This window comes from Fistularia commersonii, chromosome 19, assembly GCF_037954325.1.
Source record: "Fistularia commersonii isolate RoL2024-O1a breed Wild chromosome 19, RoL_Fcom_v1.0, whole genome shotgun sequence".
Lineage (NCBI taxonomy): Eukaryota > Metazoa > Chordata > Actinopteri > Syngnathiformes > Fistulariidae > Fistularia > Fistularia commersonii.
The window spans coordinates 17071480-17086361 of record NC_141302.1 but is presented as its reverse complement, the minus strand read 5'-3'; the positions used below and the strand labels follow the sequence as shown (position 1 = coordinate 17086361).

The 14882-nt window shown below is 42.0% G+C and overlaps 1 protein-coding gene across 4 annotated transcripts in view; it reads right to left on the bottom strand.

Moving 5' to 3' along the window:
- Window positions 1–14882, bottom strand: part of map4k2 (mitogen-activated protein kinase kinase kinase kinase 2) — a 41748-nt gene that overhangs the window by 4368 nt on the left and 22498 nt on the right. For all 4 annotated transcript variants that reach the window (XM_086165953.1, XM_086165956.1, XM_086165955.1 and 1 more), the window contains 10 exons: window positions 12631–12787; window positions 11855–12030; window positions 11631–11672; window positions 9227–9311; window positions 9049–9128; window positions 6862–6922; window positions 6665–6785; window positions 5470–5528; window positions 5258–5361; window positions 2752–2929 (listed from right to left, as the gene is read on the bottom strand). In XM_086165953.1, the coding sequence (XP_086022079.1) occupies window positions 2752–2929; window positions 5258–5361; window positions 5470–5528; window positions 6665–6785; window positions 6862–6922; window positions 9049–9128; window positions 9227–9311; window positions 11631–11672; window positions 11855–12030; window positions 12631–12787 (1063 nt within the window). The remainder of the gene's footprint in view (window positions 1–2751; window positions 2930–5257; window positions 5362–5469; window positions 5529–6664; window positions 6786–6861; window positions 6923–9048; window positions 9129–9226; window positions 9312–11630; window positions 11673–11854; window positions 12031–12630; window positions 12788–14882) is intronic.

Genomic DNA, 14882 nt, shown 5'->3' with positions numbered 1-14882 from the left:
AAACACAATTTCGTTCATTTGTTGTCTACAGCACATACACTATACACATATACGTATACTACACATATCTTCTTCACTCCAGTTTGCATAGGGTTATTGCCATTGGGCAAAAGGAGGAGTACACCTTGAAGTGCTTTAACTGCTTTTAGCATCTTGAGCTATGCTTATCACGCTGTGCCCCAAGCTGGTCTGGGACTCTGCCATGTCATGGTCCACTTAAGTACTATATCCAGGCAGAAATTAAAACTCTGCAAATCTATTGTGAGGACATCATAAGAGTGGAGCGATGACACTGTGAAGGACCTTCGGGTGTGTTTGGACAGCACCAACTGAGATGTTTTCAGGACTGCTATGAACAATCTGGAGTGCACAGAGGCTGTGACATCATACATAAGCTTCTGTGAAGACAGTAATGTTTCATCACAAACCAGGGTGAGTGACAACAATGACAACCCTGGTTCACAGCAAAACTCAGACGCTTACGGTCCGTGAAGGAAGCAGTGTCTAGAAGTGGGGACAGAGTCAGGTATGAACAGGCAAAACACAGTTAGCAAGGTAGTGGGGGAAGCTAAACGGCTATACTGTGAGAAACTTCAACACCACTTCTCAGCCAATGACTCTGCTCTTGTCTGGAAAGGATCCAGACAGATTACCTACTTCAAACCAAAACTCCCACTCCATTAACAATGCATACCTGGCCAATGACCTGAATGAGTTGTTCTGCCACTATGAGAGACAATGGGACAGTCCTGTCACCATCCCCCGAAAAACCACTTACAAGGTCCAGCTAACCAAACCCACCTCCTCCATCACAGCTGGGGCTACTTCGGAGCCACTCATCCCCATTCCCCACAAAGCTTTGGGGAGCACCGCTCTTCCCCCTCTACTCCTCTCCCTATATATCAAGAGGTGCATCTCCAGGAAACAGTCTGTCAAGCTCCTGAAGTTCATGGATGATACCACCATCATTGGACTCATCTCTGGTGGGGATGATTCCGCCTACAGGTGGGAGATTCACCACATGGTGACCTGGTGCAGTCGGAACAACTTGGAGCTCAATGCTCTGAAGACAGTGATGGTGGTAGACCTCAGAAGCCCACCCACCCCAATCACCCTGAGAGACACCAAGCTGGCATCGTGGAGTCCTAACACTTCTCCGGAACTGTAATTTCCCAACCAGGACGACAAGTGGGAGCTGAGTATCAGCTCAATCACCAACAGAGCACAGCAGAGGATGTTCTTCCTGAGGCAGTTGAAGAAGTTCAACCTGCCACAAATGATGATAGTGCACTTTGACACCTCCATCATCCAGCCCATCCTCACCTCCTCCATCACCATCTGGTACACAAAGACAAGGGCCAACTGCAGTGTAACTGCAGAGAAGGTTATTGGCTGCAATCTGCCATCTCCACGGGACCCTAAGGTCTGCAGGTCAGACTGTGGTAGACCCTTCTCAGCCTGGACACAAACTGTTTGAATCATTCCCCTCTGGCTGGAGGGTATGGGCCATCAGGACCAAAGCCTCCTTTTCTGGTCTGCAGCCTGCCCAGGACCCCGCGGTTGCTGACTCGACCCCTCTGCTCTTTGCACTACTTGCTTCTTTGCACCCACCTGTGTTACATTTTTTTAACTTAAGGTTTAATTTTATTAAGATTATATGTTGTCTGCTAGGCACTGGTAAACCACAGGAAATTCCTTATATGTGTAAGATTACTTAGTGAATAAAGAATATCAGATTTCTGAGTCATACACATGGTTGCATACTTCAGAGACATAACCGTTCACTCTAATTATAGTCACTCAAAAAAACATGCTCTCAGGTAAAAAATTCTGTGCCTGCATCTCCTATCTACCTCGCTCTGTCTGTGGAATGTAAGCTAAAAAGTTTCAGTCCACCTGTGAATCGTTTAATTTTTTAAGCCTAATCAGGAATTGAAACACAAAAAATAAACTGGTAAAAGTATTTGAACGGATTACATTTTTTCACCAAATTTGTTTTCTTACTCTCCATGGAGAGAGTGACCCCAGGTCAGTTTTTGCCCGCTTTTAAAAGACTCCCAGTGTTACTTCCCAACCAAAAAAACAAACATATACTGCAGTGGCAAAGATCACAACTTATGTAACCAAACCAAGTCAATCAAGCATGTCCATGTTAGGAGAAGACTGAATCTGCATGAGATTACAATGATGGTGGCCTAAAAAGTATGTTCTGACTCTGCCAGTATTCTGGATTAAAATTTAGGTAGATTATTCCATGACCCCTTCAGAAGTACTGAAAACCCTGCTTCCACTGCCAATATCTCGTGCAAGTGAATCAAGATTTCTGCAGTGACAGAGATTAAAACAATATCACGCAGCAGACTAGATAAAAGGAACCTGGGTGTCACTGTCTCCTTTAATCCCTAGATTATTGCAGGAGTTCAGCTGGTTCAGCTGAGCTTTTTTTTATTTATTTGATTTTTTTGACAGTCATAGCATCTCATCTTACTATTTTTATTTTGTACCCCAGCCCTGAGTGGCCCGTCAGTTAAAATATTGTCTCGCATGAAACCACTCCACAGTGCAACAATTATTGAAGACCACAATCCCTGCATGACAGAATAATCTAGGCTTTGCAAGAACAAATGACACCTGTAGTGGATATTTTAAATTGCTGAATCTAAATTGTGAGCCAAAATGTTGAAATTACATTTCTGTTAAGTTAAAACAACAAATCTGTCAAAGCAGTGAAAAAACAGTGCTCCATCCTACCTGGCTCTGAGATTAGAGTCCCGTTCAGCTCTATGATATCAAGCTTGAGAGGTTGGGCGGTAGATGGCTGGGTACCACTATAGTCTGTCACCCCAACACAAAGCTGAGGAAACTCGTCTGTCATCAGCACCAGGAGCTCAAATACTGGCAGGGAGTCAGGCAGCCGCATCGCTAGGTACTATAAACAAACCACAATGAAAAAGTGAAGACTCTCGTATTTGAGAAAGACACTGTTCTCTTCAGACAGACCGGATATCCTGACCTAAAGGCAAAAATAATACTATTAAAACCAGGTTTAACAGTCCGTTTTTAAGTCTGTATAATTCTTGGAAAATTGTAGGTGCTTTCCAGAGTGCATTTTTGTAATTCCTCTATTTTTGGAGGTGACCTCTTGTTAATGTTTTAGGTGTTTGCTTCTTATTATGTGCAATTTTTTAGTTTGGGTTCCTTAAGAAAGGCTATGCGTGGTCAGGGAGAGAATCCAGATGACTGGACAAATGCAGCTAATGTGATCATGGAGACAGGTAGGAGAAGACTTAGTGTGTTGTCCTGAAGAAAAGTAGATAAGGAGACTTGTTGGTGGAATGAGGAAGTGCAGGAGTATATACAGAGAAAGAGGCTAGCACTGAAGAGACTGAAGAGAGCAGACAGGGGTTCAGGGAGATGCAGGGCAAGGTAAAGGTAGAAGTAGCAAGGCCAAACCAAGGGTGTACAATGACTTGTATGCTCAGTTGGACATTAAGGAGGGAGATAATGATCCATGCATGATGACAAAACAAGGAGATGTAGATGAAAAGGATGTGCAATAGGTTTGGGTAATTAAAGATAGAGGGAAATGCATTGACAAATGCGAGAAGAGTGATGGGAAGATGGAAAGAGTACTTGAAGAGCTGATGAATTAGCACTAGAAAAGGGGACAATTGTGGACCACAGAGCAGCAGATATTGGTAAAGGTGAAGTGAGGAGGACATTAAAGAGGATGAAGAGTGGAAAGGCAGCTGGTCCTGATGATGGACCAATGGAGGTATGGAAGTGTCTAGGAGAGGCAGCAGGAGAGTTTCTGGTTAGATTATTCAACAGGATCTTAGAGAGTGATATGATGCTGAAGTGTGATGTGCCGATTTCTAAGAAAAAGGGCGATGTGCAGAATTGTGGTAACTTTAGACGCATAAAGTTGATGAGCCATACAATGAAGTTATGGAAGAGTAGTTAAAACGAGACTGAGTGGGGAAGTCAGCATTTGTGAGCAACAGTATGGTTTCATGCCCAGAAAGACTACTACTGATGCTGTATTTGCTTTCACAATGCTGGCAGTACAGAGGAGGCTGCATTGTGCCTTTGCAGACCTAGAAAAAGCATACGACAGGGTGCCCAGACAGGACCTTTGGTATTGTATGGGGAAGTCCGGTTTGGCAGAGAATGTTAGAATATTATGTTAGACATGTCCCAGTGCAGCACATGTATGTCATATATGAGCTGAGAGACAGTGGTGAAGTGTGCTGTAGGAGTGACAGTGAAGTTCAAGGTGGAGGTGGGACTGCGTCAGGGATCAGCTCTAAGCACCATCTTGTTTGCATTGGTGATGGACAGGCTGCAGATTAAGTTAGACAGGGATCTCCATGTATTGCAATGTTTGCTGATGACATTTTGATCTGTAGCGAGTGCAGGGAGCAGGTGGAGGAAAATCTCAAGAGATGGAGGTATGCTCTTGAGAGGAGAGGAACGATGGCCACTTGCAGCAAGACAAAATATGTTGGTGAATGAGAAGAGCCCAAGTGGAGCGGTGAGGATACAGGGAGTGAAGATGAAGAAGGTCAGAGGATTTTAAGTATTTGAGGTCAACAGTCCAGAGCAACAGAGAGTATGGAGAAGATGTGGAGAAATGGGTTCAAGCAGTTTGGAATGGCTGGGGAAAAGTTTTAGGGGTGATGTGTGAAAAAAAGAGTATTAGTGAGACATTAGTGAGACCAGCAATGTGAGATGGTTTAGAGGCTGTGGCATTAAAGAAAAGACCAGAAGCTAGAGGAAGCTAGAGGAAGCTAGAGCTAGAGGTCGCTGAAATTAAGATGTTGTGATTCTTTTTGGTAGTGACGCGGATCTATAGGATCAGGAATGAATCCATCAGAGGGACAGCACATGTTTTGGAGAGAAGGCGAGACTCAGAGTTTGGCCATGAGAAGAGGAGGGATAGTGAATATATTGTTAGAAGGGTGCTGGGGTTGGAACTGCCAGTCAGGAAGTCTAGAGGAAGACCAAGCAAAAGATTTATGGCTGTCTCCAAAGAGGACATGAAGTTAGTTTATGTGAGAATAGAGGATAGAGAGAATAGGGTTAGATGGAAGAGGTGGATTCATTGTGGTGACCTCTGAAGGGAAAAGCCCAAAGGAAAAGAAGATTTGGTGATGAGCCAGTTGTTTCGCACACTTGTAGACTTGGGAACCCCTATTTTAACCCGCATCTGCCCTGTCTGTTGAAAATGAAGATGCATCAACAGGGCAGTACCAACCTTTAGATGCATGAACTTCTGCAGAGGTTCATACCAGAGCAGCAGGACCAGACCATTGGGAACAGCCCCACAAAGGAAGGTGCTATCAGTATATGGGTTTCTGGCTGAAAGTAAGAGAGACACAAGGAGGGAGAGAGAGGAAAGAGACGAATTTGAAGAACAGCTACCTTAGTAGAAGTCATCTACAGGAGTGATTGCACTGGATTACCTACCGACATTACACCTACGACAGCCCTTAGTGTCTGGGATCTTTGCCGAAACAGCAAATTTTCTGCAGATTGACAGAGAAACCGCCATGAAGAACATTTCTAACAAAGCACAGTGTAATTTAGTAATAGCATCATTAATGTTACCTATCAACATACAGTATTACTGAATATTGATGACACTGTTTGTGAGCTCTGTGTTTGCTCTCAGTGAAGGGTGGCTGCCATTCATTTGAAGAGACTAAAATCTGTTGATTGATTCCCAAATAATAAAGATGTTTCTTGGATGCAGAGTCAACATCCTTCAGCAGTAAGTAGAACAGTGAGGCAGAAGTGGAAGGGCTTTCAGGGATGGCTGAGCCAAGTTCAACCCAAACTAATGGAAAGTAGCAGAGGGATTGGAGCGTTGCAGCCTCAGTGGTCATGGGATCAAAAACCCTGGCATCGGTTTGGAGGGACATAAGACATTGACCTCCATGTGAAAATGACTAAGTGGAGATGGTTTGGGCAGGACGAGTCAAACAAGAGGCCTCACGGTAAACTGAGAGCATGCTGGAGGGATAAATACAGTATTTAAGACCTGGAGACACCTTAGGATCCATCAGGTGGAGCTAGAGGCTATCGCTCTGGACAAACTCATTCTCCCGCCATGAAAACCTGATATGGCTGGATATGTGGCAGCAGACAACACAGAATCTCTGAATGGAAAAAACTCTAGTGAATTATCTATACTGCTCAAAAAAATAAAGGGAACACTTGACCAACACAATGTAACTCCAAGGCAATCACACTTCTGTGAAATCAGTGTCCACTCAGGAAGCAACACAGATTCATTTTGACTTGTTTTAAGGACATTACATCAAAGTTGGATCAGCCTGGAGTTTGTTTTTACACTTTAATTTTGAGTGTGATTCATATCCAGACCTCCATGGGTTGATACAATTGATTTCCATTGATCATTTTTGTGTGATTTTGTTGTGAGCACATTCAACTGTGTAAAGAGCAAAGTATTTCATGAGAATATTTCATTCATTTAGATCTAGGATGTGTTTAAGTGTTCCCTTTATTTTTTTGAGCAGTGTATATTTAACTAGGAATGGATTTGAAATCTACATTTTCACTCAGAAAGGGTCTTTTTTGCAGTATCAAACTTCAGGATTAAAAAACAGCTGAGTCCAGGGATATTGCTCCTAGACGTCACCTGTTGGTGATCCTCTCAGTGAAGCGGCTGGTGCTGAGCGAAAGACTTGTTTTTTTCCGCAGGTATCCTTTCTGCTCAAAGAGAGCAACCAGACTATGGGAGTAAAGCTGAGATGACTTCCCTGCAATGAGGACAGTGTGTGAGATCATGTCCTACAGCAGCAGATAAAGCTTAGCACGGTTGACGCTGTGTGTTACCTGACACAGACATCAAGACATTGTTCATGACATAGAGCCATGTACATCGCTGTGGCAGCAGCTGTGGATGGAGAGTCAAGATAAAAATGATTAAAGCCATATATATGGGGGTAACACAGCACAGGAGGTAGAGCAGCTGTCACTGAACCCCTAACTGCTCCCCTGGTGCTGGTGGACGGCAGCCTACTGCTCATGGTTCATCCATGATGGGTTAATTCCAGAGAAAAAATTTCCCCATGGAGATAAATAAATGATAAATTATTATATTCGACTGAGTGAGAATGCTTGTTGTCTTACCATAATTTTCACAAACCAATGCTTGATTTTTGAGTTAGAGCTTGAACTGATCATGTGGGAATAGGAACGCCCGACACTTTGTAAACACAAAATTACTGCTGCAACTGAAGCTGACCAGAAGACCTTGGATGATTAATTGACTTACAAAATTACTTCGGTAACACTTTATTTTCTTTGACTGAGAAGACACATGTCATTGGACTTCTAATGTTATCTGGCAGCAGCATAGTATTCTGACATTTTTCAAAACCTCACAATCAGTGTCTGATTTATGGCTGGTATGTGATCACTTCAGAAAACTAAAATTTAACTGAGTGGACCAGAACATTCAACTCATGATTGGCTCTGTGCATGTCACGCATAGATTATACTTCATCCATGAGGGAAAATGGAGTCCATATTTAGTCATTGTTGTGCAAATGAAAGGCAAGGTGAGACTCACAGAAGTGGTGGCATCTTTCTTCCAAACAATGGAAATGTACTGATTTTCAGATGCAATACAACTAAAATATAAAAAAACGTCTCCATTCAGATTTATCAATTAGTGAAGTGTCTAAAAGCCCTGATATGTAAAGGCATGGAAACAGTGCTCATTTACATCATGTTTAAGTCTAATTCCACTGCAGCTGCATATGAAGTATCAAAGGACATCACGGAAAAAGAACAGTAGAAATCCCTATTGCTCAAGATCATATTAAACAGTCACCTTGTTGAATTGAGGTAAAACAATGTAATATTGTCGTAGTATTTCTACCTTGGTCACCAGGAAGACCAAGTCTGTAGTTTGACCACTACAAATATATAGGATACATTAATCGTTAGTCTTCCTGTTTTCACGCTTGTGAATACTCAAACATCCATGGTAATACCACAATATGCCTTTGGAGGCAACAGTGAGTCACTGTAGCAATCAGCAAATTTGCCATTTTCTTTCCAGAACTCCTTACCACAATTGAACATTGGGAAGGTACAAGGGCCATGTTGCTGGGTTTCTGGTGACTTTGGCAGCAGTAGTGGTTCTGTTGAAAAATTTCCAAACCTCACATTCTGTGCCTGACTAGTTGTTGTTTTGCTTAGTTCCTGTCTTTTTCAGGAAAATGAAATTTTCTGAGGGACCCAAACATTCAGCTTATGTTGTGGTCATGCTTAGATACAATTAGATGCAATTCTTGCTGATTTTCCAAAATGCATTGTAGTTGGCTGATGCGAACTATAAAATAAACGCACCACAATTAAACATGCAACACGTCAATAGAAGTTATTCAGCATGTAAAAGGCATACTTTCTTTTACAGAGAAATAGGGAGGACACAAGGTTCTTGCTGGGACATTGTGTGATCACAGATAGGTGTTGAGAAGCTGGTGATTTCAGAGTTTTACTGATGATTCATTAATTTATTCATCAACAGTTCCAAATGTCTTGCAAACAGGGTTATGTGTCTGTGTCTGTGTGAGTGGAGGTGGTGGTGGTTGGTCAGTCCAAGACGACATTGGGGAGGGGTCCCCAGTCACTCACAGGACCACACACATAGATACACAGCCACTCACTTATGGCCAGCTTAGTGTCTTCTAGTGACCTACAAAACTGTCAAAGGAAAGCGTAGAACCCTTCACGGGGAGAACATATGAATCACATGGAAAGGCCCCGCTTGTAATCAAATGGTCTTGCTATGAGTTGGAATGGTGCCACAATACTGCCCAATTCAAACTATGTTGTAAAAATAAATGAAAAAAAAATCAATAAAAATTAAAAACCCTAAAGAAACAGAAGTTTACTTTCTTACAAAAATTGTGGAGCACCATCTTTCTGATTAAACGTTATCCGCTGTTTTGGTGTCATGAAGCCATGAAGCTATAATTAAATGTGTATTAAAATGATAAGAAATCTTACCTTCTCTAGTGTGTCTTCATGAAGTTCATTAAGGTTAAGGGAGTAGATGCCTCCCTCTGCGCCAAGAATAAGGTACTGATCTATGAATAAAAGTTTGAAATGAAGTGTAACTCAAATAAACTAAAAATGCCACAGAATGGAACTTCAATATATTTTATTTTAAAATATCTGCTCTTACCCCTGGTCTTTGGGAAAATCCAGGTGACAGCACAGTGAATTTTAAGGGGGCAGCCATTGAAGACCTTGGAAAAGCAGGCTCCCATCTGTAGATGCAGCTCAATCAGTGCCACTCAGACAAAACAATGACAACTTTTAATAATAATAATAATAATAATAATGATAATAATAATGATAGTAATAATAATAATAATAAGAATAAGAATAATAAGAATAATAATGATAAATACTACTACTATTACTAATAATAATATCAATCAGTGCTGTTCAGAAAAAAGAATGAAAACTTTTCATTTGCAGCACTAGCTGAATATCTATGTTACATCATGAACACGACTGGAATAATGAATCTCAGCTTTACCTTCCATCTGAGTGAATCTGATGCAAAACATGTTTAAAATCCATACTAACATCAATTTCACGGTGACACCAGGTTGGAGCCAAAAAACTTTTTCCAAATTTCCTTACAAATGTATTTGAAACTCGGTAAAACATCACAAACCAAAATGGTGCATCCCCTAAAGGCCGGGACTCATGTTAGATCTAGCATATCAATGAGAAATGAAAACAGACTGGCAGGTGACCAAAGTGACCTAAAGTGAATATACGGATTGAAAAAGGCCTGGATCTCCAAAACCCAAAATTAAGAGCCCCACTGCCACTCTGGTATAACTCATTGCCAACTTAGTGGACCACTTTGTGAAGGTGGCTATCCTAAAACAGGAGCCAGAGACATATCCTTTGAAAAAGCACAGATATTTTTTGGCAAAGCTGCATGGGAATATAGCACAGTTACAGAGTGAAATTAAACAGCCGAAGTGGTAACATTTTAAATCCAGATCTATTTACCCAGCATAGCTAAGAATCTCTGCTGAGGACGGCGAGAAGATCCATCTGACACTGATGGATTCTATCCTGCCACCAAAGGAGTTGAGCTACATTTCCAGCTGGAGGAGAGGACCCGGGGATAAGTGATGCAAAGTGTTCCTCTACTTTATGCAGATGAAAACACAGAGGGCCTGTTCCACGCTCATATTCATGTACATTATGGTTGTTATATGCTCATTATGATGGTGCTCATTTTTAAGAATAAGGGGGATGTGCAGAATTGCGGCAGCTATAGAGGGATAAAGTTGATGAGCAATAAAATGAAGTTATGGGAAAGAGTAGTGGCAACTAGACTGAGAGCAGAAGTCAGCATTTATGAAAAGCAGTATGGCTTCATGCCTAGAAAGAGTACTAAAGATGCAGTATTTGCTTTGAGATTAGTAATAGAGGATTACAGAGAAGGCCAGAGGGAGCTGCATTGTCTTTTTGTAGACCTAGAAAAAGAATATGACAGGGTGCCAAGAGAGGAGCTCTGGTATTGTATGAGGAAATCTGGAGTGGCAGATAAGTATATTAGACTGGCGCAGGACATGTATGCCAGCTGTGAGACCGTGGTGCGGTGTGCTGTAGGGGTAACAGAGAAGTTCAAGGTGGAGGTGGGACTGAATCAGGGATCAGCTCTGAGCCCCTTCTTGTTTGCAGTAGTGATGGACAGGCTGACAGATGAGGTTAGACAGGAATATCCATGAACCATGTTACCAGGTGACATTGTGATCTGGAGTGAGAGCAGAGAACAGGTTGAGGAAAATCTAGAGAGGTGGAGGTATGCGCTGGAAAGGAGAGGAATGAAGGTTAGTCACAGCAAGACAGAGTATATGTGTGTGAATGAGAGGAACTCTGGTGGAACGTTGAGGCTACAGGAAGTGGAGATCAAGAAGTTGGAGGATTTCATGTACTTGGGGTCAACAGTCCAGAGCAACAGAGAGTGCGGAAAAGAGGTTAAGAGACTTGTTCAAGCAGGTTTGAATTGTTGGAGAAAAGTGTGAGGGGTACTATGCGATAGAAGACTCAGCCAGAATGAAATGAAAGGTGTACAACACAGTGGTGAGACCAGCGATGCTGTATGGCCTAGAAACAGTTCCACTGACAAAAAGACAGGAGGCAGAGCTAGAGGCTACAGAGATGAAAATGCTAAGGTTCTCTTTGGCAGAGACCAGGATGGATAGGGTCAGGAATAAGTCTATCAGAGGGATGGCTCTGTCCCTCTGATAGAGGTAGTTGGTGTGAGAGAGGAGGATACAGAGAATAGGGTTAGATGGAGAAGGTTGATTTGCTGTGATGACCGCTGAAGGGAAAAGCCGAAAGGAGAAGACGATGTTCATTATCTGTTCATACATGGCCAGGTTGCTTTACGGTAAGAAAACAATAAATGTTGCATGGCCCGACATGCACAAGGGTGTGTGGGTTGATTTAGTTCTGCTCAATTGTAAAAAAATTTAACTAATGGTGTTTACACAACAAAGTTTGTTATGTTGGGCATATTTTAAAGGTTAGATGCTGTTAGGTGTCAGACTTACATGGACTTGAGGGGTAGGAGGAAGTCCATGAAAAGCAGCCCTCTACAAAAGTGAGAGTTTACATGTGAAAAAACAAAAAGGTGACAAAGAAAACACCCGATATAGTATTTTTTGTTAACAGTATGATTTGTTACCTTCCAAAGGGATCACACTCAATCAGTCATATTATTGCAGTTGGTTACCAAAACAAACTTACTCACATCACTAGCCGTGCTCAAACTTACTGAGTTCTCAGTCTTCTTCCTTAGTGTACTCCACTCAGGTGAGAGAGGTGAGTCTCTTTTTGGAGAGGAATTAGAAGTAACCTTCTGACTCTCCCCATGCTTAGGACCCCCAGCAGACAAACATGGGTCACTGCATCGCTGTCTGATGTCCTGTGTGGCTGAGCACCGCGCAAGAACTGACCAAATTACAAAACACAGGAAAAACAGTTATTTCTGTTGATGTTGAATAGGTGCTGAGCCACTTCAGACTGAGTCAGTGACAAAATCCAGATCACATCACATCACATCACATCACATCAAATCACATCAAATCACATCACATCACATCACATCACTACACATCATCATGAACACAATGAGTGTGTGGAGTCCTTAGGCCTGCTTCAACCAATTTTCAGGTCTCATGATACTTTTCTTACCTGAGGCAACAACGCCCATTTTTTAAATTACTTTAGAGGTTGACAGTAAAATAAAAACTCTTGCTGCTTGGGTGACTGCGCCACAGAGCAGGCGTCCCTCCAATCAGAAGGTTGGTAGTTTAATTCCTTGCTCCTCCTGTCTACATGCCTCAGTGTCCTTGGTTAAGACTCCTAATGCTCTGGTCTGGTTAGCACCTTGCAACCAGACCTACAGAAACCAATGCCACTTGAATGTAATCCAGCGTTTGAAACCGCATGATTTTGATGAATTTGAAACCGCATGATGAAGGAAGTGCAAATCAGCGGAGACAATTTATATCATCTATATCAGAAACTTTGGGATTAGTAATGTGGTACCAGTGCTAGATGCAGAGTCTGTGTTTCCTGCTGCATCAGGGCCAAGTGTGCAGCTCGATCTTGGCATCAGATCTTCGTATTCTGACTTTGACGTTAAGGAGCACAGGGCTGGCAGGGAGGCAGTTGATGGGCCGAATAAACCATCCTTCCTACTCCCCTAAAATGAAGGACATCACAACAAACACAAACATGCTTTTCTCCAAAACAGTTCATATTTCAACTGTTTCACAGATAAACAGACATACAGAAATCCAAACACACATATTGACATTCTACTTTGGTCAAAAAGATCTAAGAGGCCACGAATTCCCATATAACTGCCTGTATTTTTCTATTATCTTGTTCCAATGCCCATTTTCTCATAATAATATGATCCTATTTTTCACCTTCCATGACAAATTTTCCAAGATAAAACAGTAATTGGAAATAAAATCCTAAAAGCATAAATCATAGTTAGGGGACGCGGGGATGATTACTAAAATTCAGGACTCCCACATGCATGAATCAAGGGTAATAAGTGAACACAATTGATAATTGTAATATGTTATCTAGTGTCAACAGACTATGTGAACCTGTGATATTTCGTAAACTCCAGAAAATGGGGGAAAACAAAAGATGAATTCATGATCACAAGACCCTCTGTGCTGTCCTGATGTCTGAAAGAATGGTGTAAAATACAGAAATACAATTATTTCATGCAGCCTTCTCTTCGATTTCAACTGCAAACTTAAAAAGCATGTGTTCTTACTAAACTGGAAATGTTCTCCATTTGTCAAAGATTAACTTACATATAAACTTAATATAGGTTTAACTTCTTTTTTTCCTTTGGGCCTTTAACCTTCAGGGGTGAATCCACCTCATCCATCTAACTCTATTCTCTCTATCCTCTTCTCTCACATCAACTAACTTCATGCCCTCTTTCATGACATCCATAAATCTTCTCTTAGGTCTTCCTATAGACTTCCTGCCTGGCAGGTCCAACTCTAGTATCCTTCTGTCAATATATCCACTATCCCTCCTATGTACATGACCAAACTCTGGGTCTGGCCTTCTCTCCAAAACATCTAACACATGCTGTCCCCCTAATGGATTCATTCCTGATCCTATCCATCCTCGTCATTCCCAAAGAGAATCACGACATCTTAATCTCTGCTACCTCCAAATTCTGCTTCTGGTCTTTTCTTTAATGTCACAGTCTCTAAACCATCAAACATTGCTGGTCTCAGCACTGTCTGACTGATGCTTTTTTTCACACCTCACCTCTCCAGCCATTCTAAACTGCTTCAACCTGTTTCTTCCCCTCTTCTCCACACTCTCTGTTGCTCTGGACTGTCAACCTCAAGCAATTTAAATCCTCTGACCTTCATCCTTTCCACTCTATTTAGCCTCACTGCTCCACTTGGGCTCCTCTCATTCACACACACGTATTCTGTCTTGCAGCGACTAACCTTCATTCCTCTCCTTTCCAGAGCACACTTCCATCTCTCGAGATTTTCCTCCACCTGCTCCCTGCACTCACTACAGATCACAATGTCATCTGCAAACATCATGGTTCATGGAGATCCCTGTCTATCTTCATCTGCCAGCCTGTCCATCACCACTGCGAACAAGATGGTGGGTAGTGCTGATCCCTGATGCAGTCTCACCTCCACCTCAACACCTCACCACTGTCCCTCAGCTTATATATGACATACAGGTGGATGTCCTGCACCAGGACATGTCTAACATAATTCTCTGCCACTCCCCATACAATACCAAAGGTCCTATCTTGGCACCCTGTCGTATGCTTTTTCTAGGTCTGCAAAGGCACAATGCAGCCCCCTCTGTACTTTTCTGCAAGCATTCTAAAAGCAAATACTGCGTCAGTATTACTCTTTCTGGGCATGAAACCATACTGTTGCTCACAAATGCTGACTTCCCCACTCAGTCTCGTTTTAACTACTCTTCCATAACTTCATTGTATGGCTCATCAACTTTATGTGTCTAAAGTTACCACAATTCTGCACATCGCCCTTTTTCTTAGAAATGGGCACATCACACTATAGCATCTTGTCATTCTCTAAGATCCTGTTAAATAATCTAACCAGAAAATCTAAACCAGAAAATCTAACCAGAAACTCTACTGCTGCCTCTCCTAGACACTTCCATACCTCATTTTGTTTGAACCAGTTTTAAAGTCTGAAAGGTTCCAATTGAACATAAAATTAGCAGCAAAATGTGGGTATTTTTGGAAATAATATTTCCTTCATATT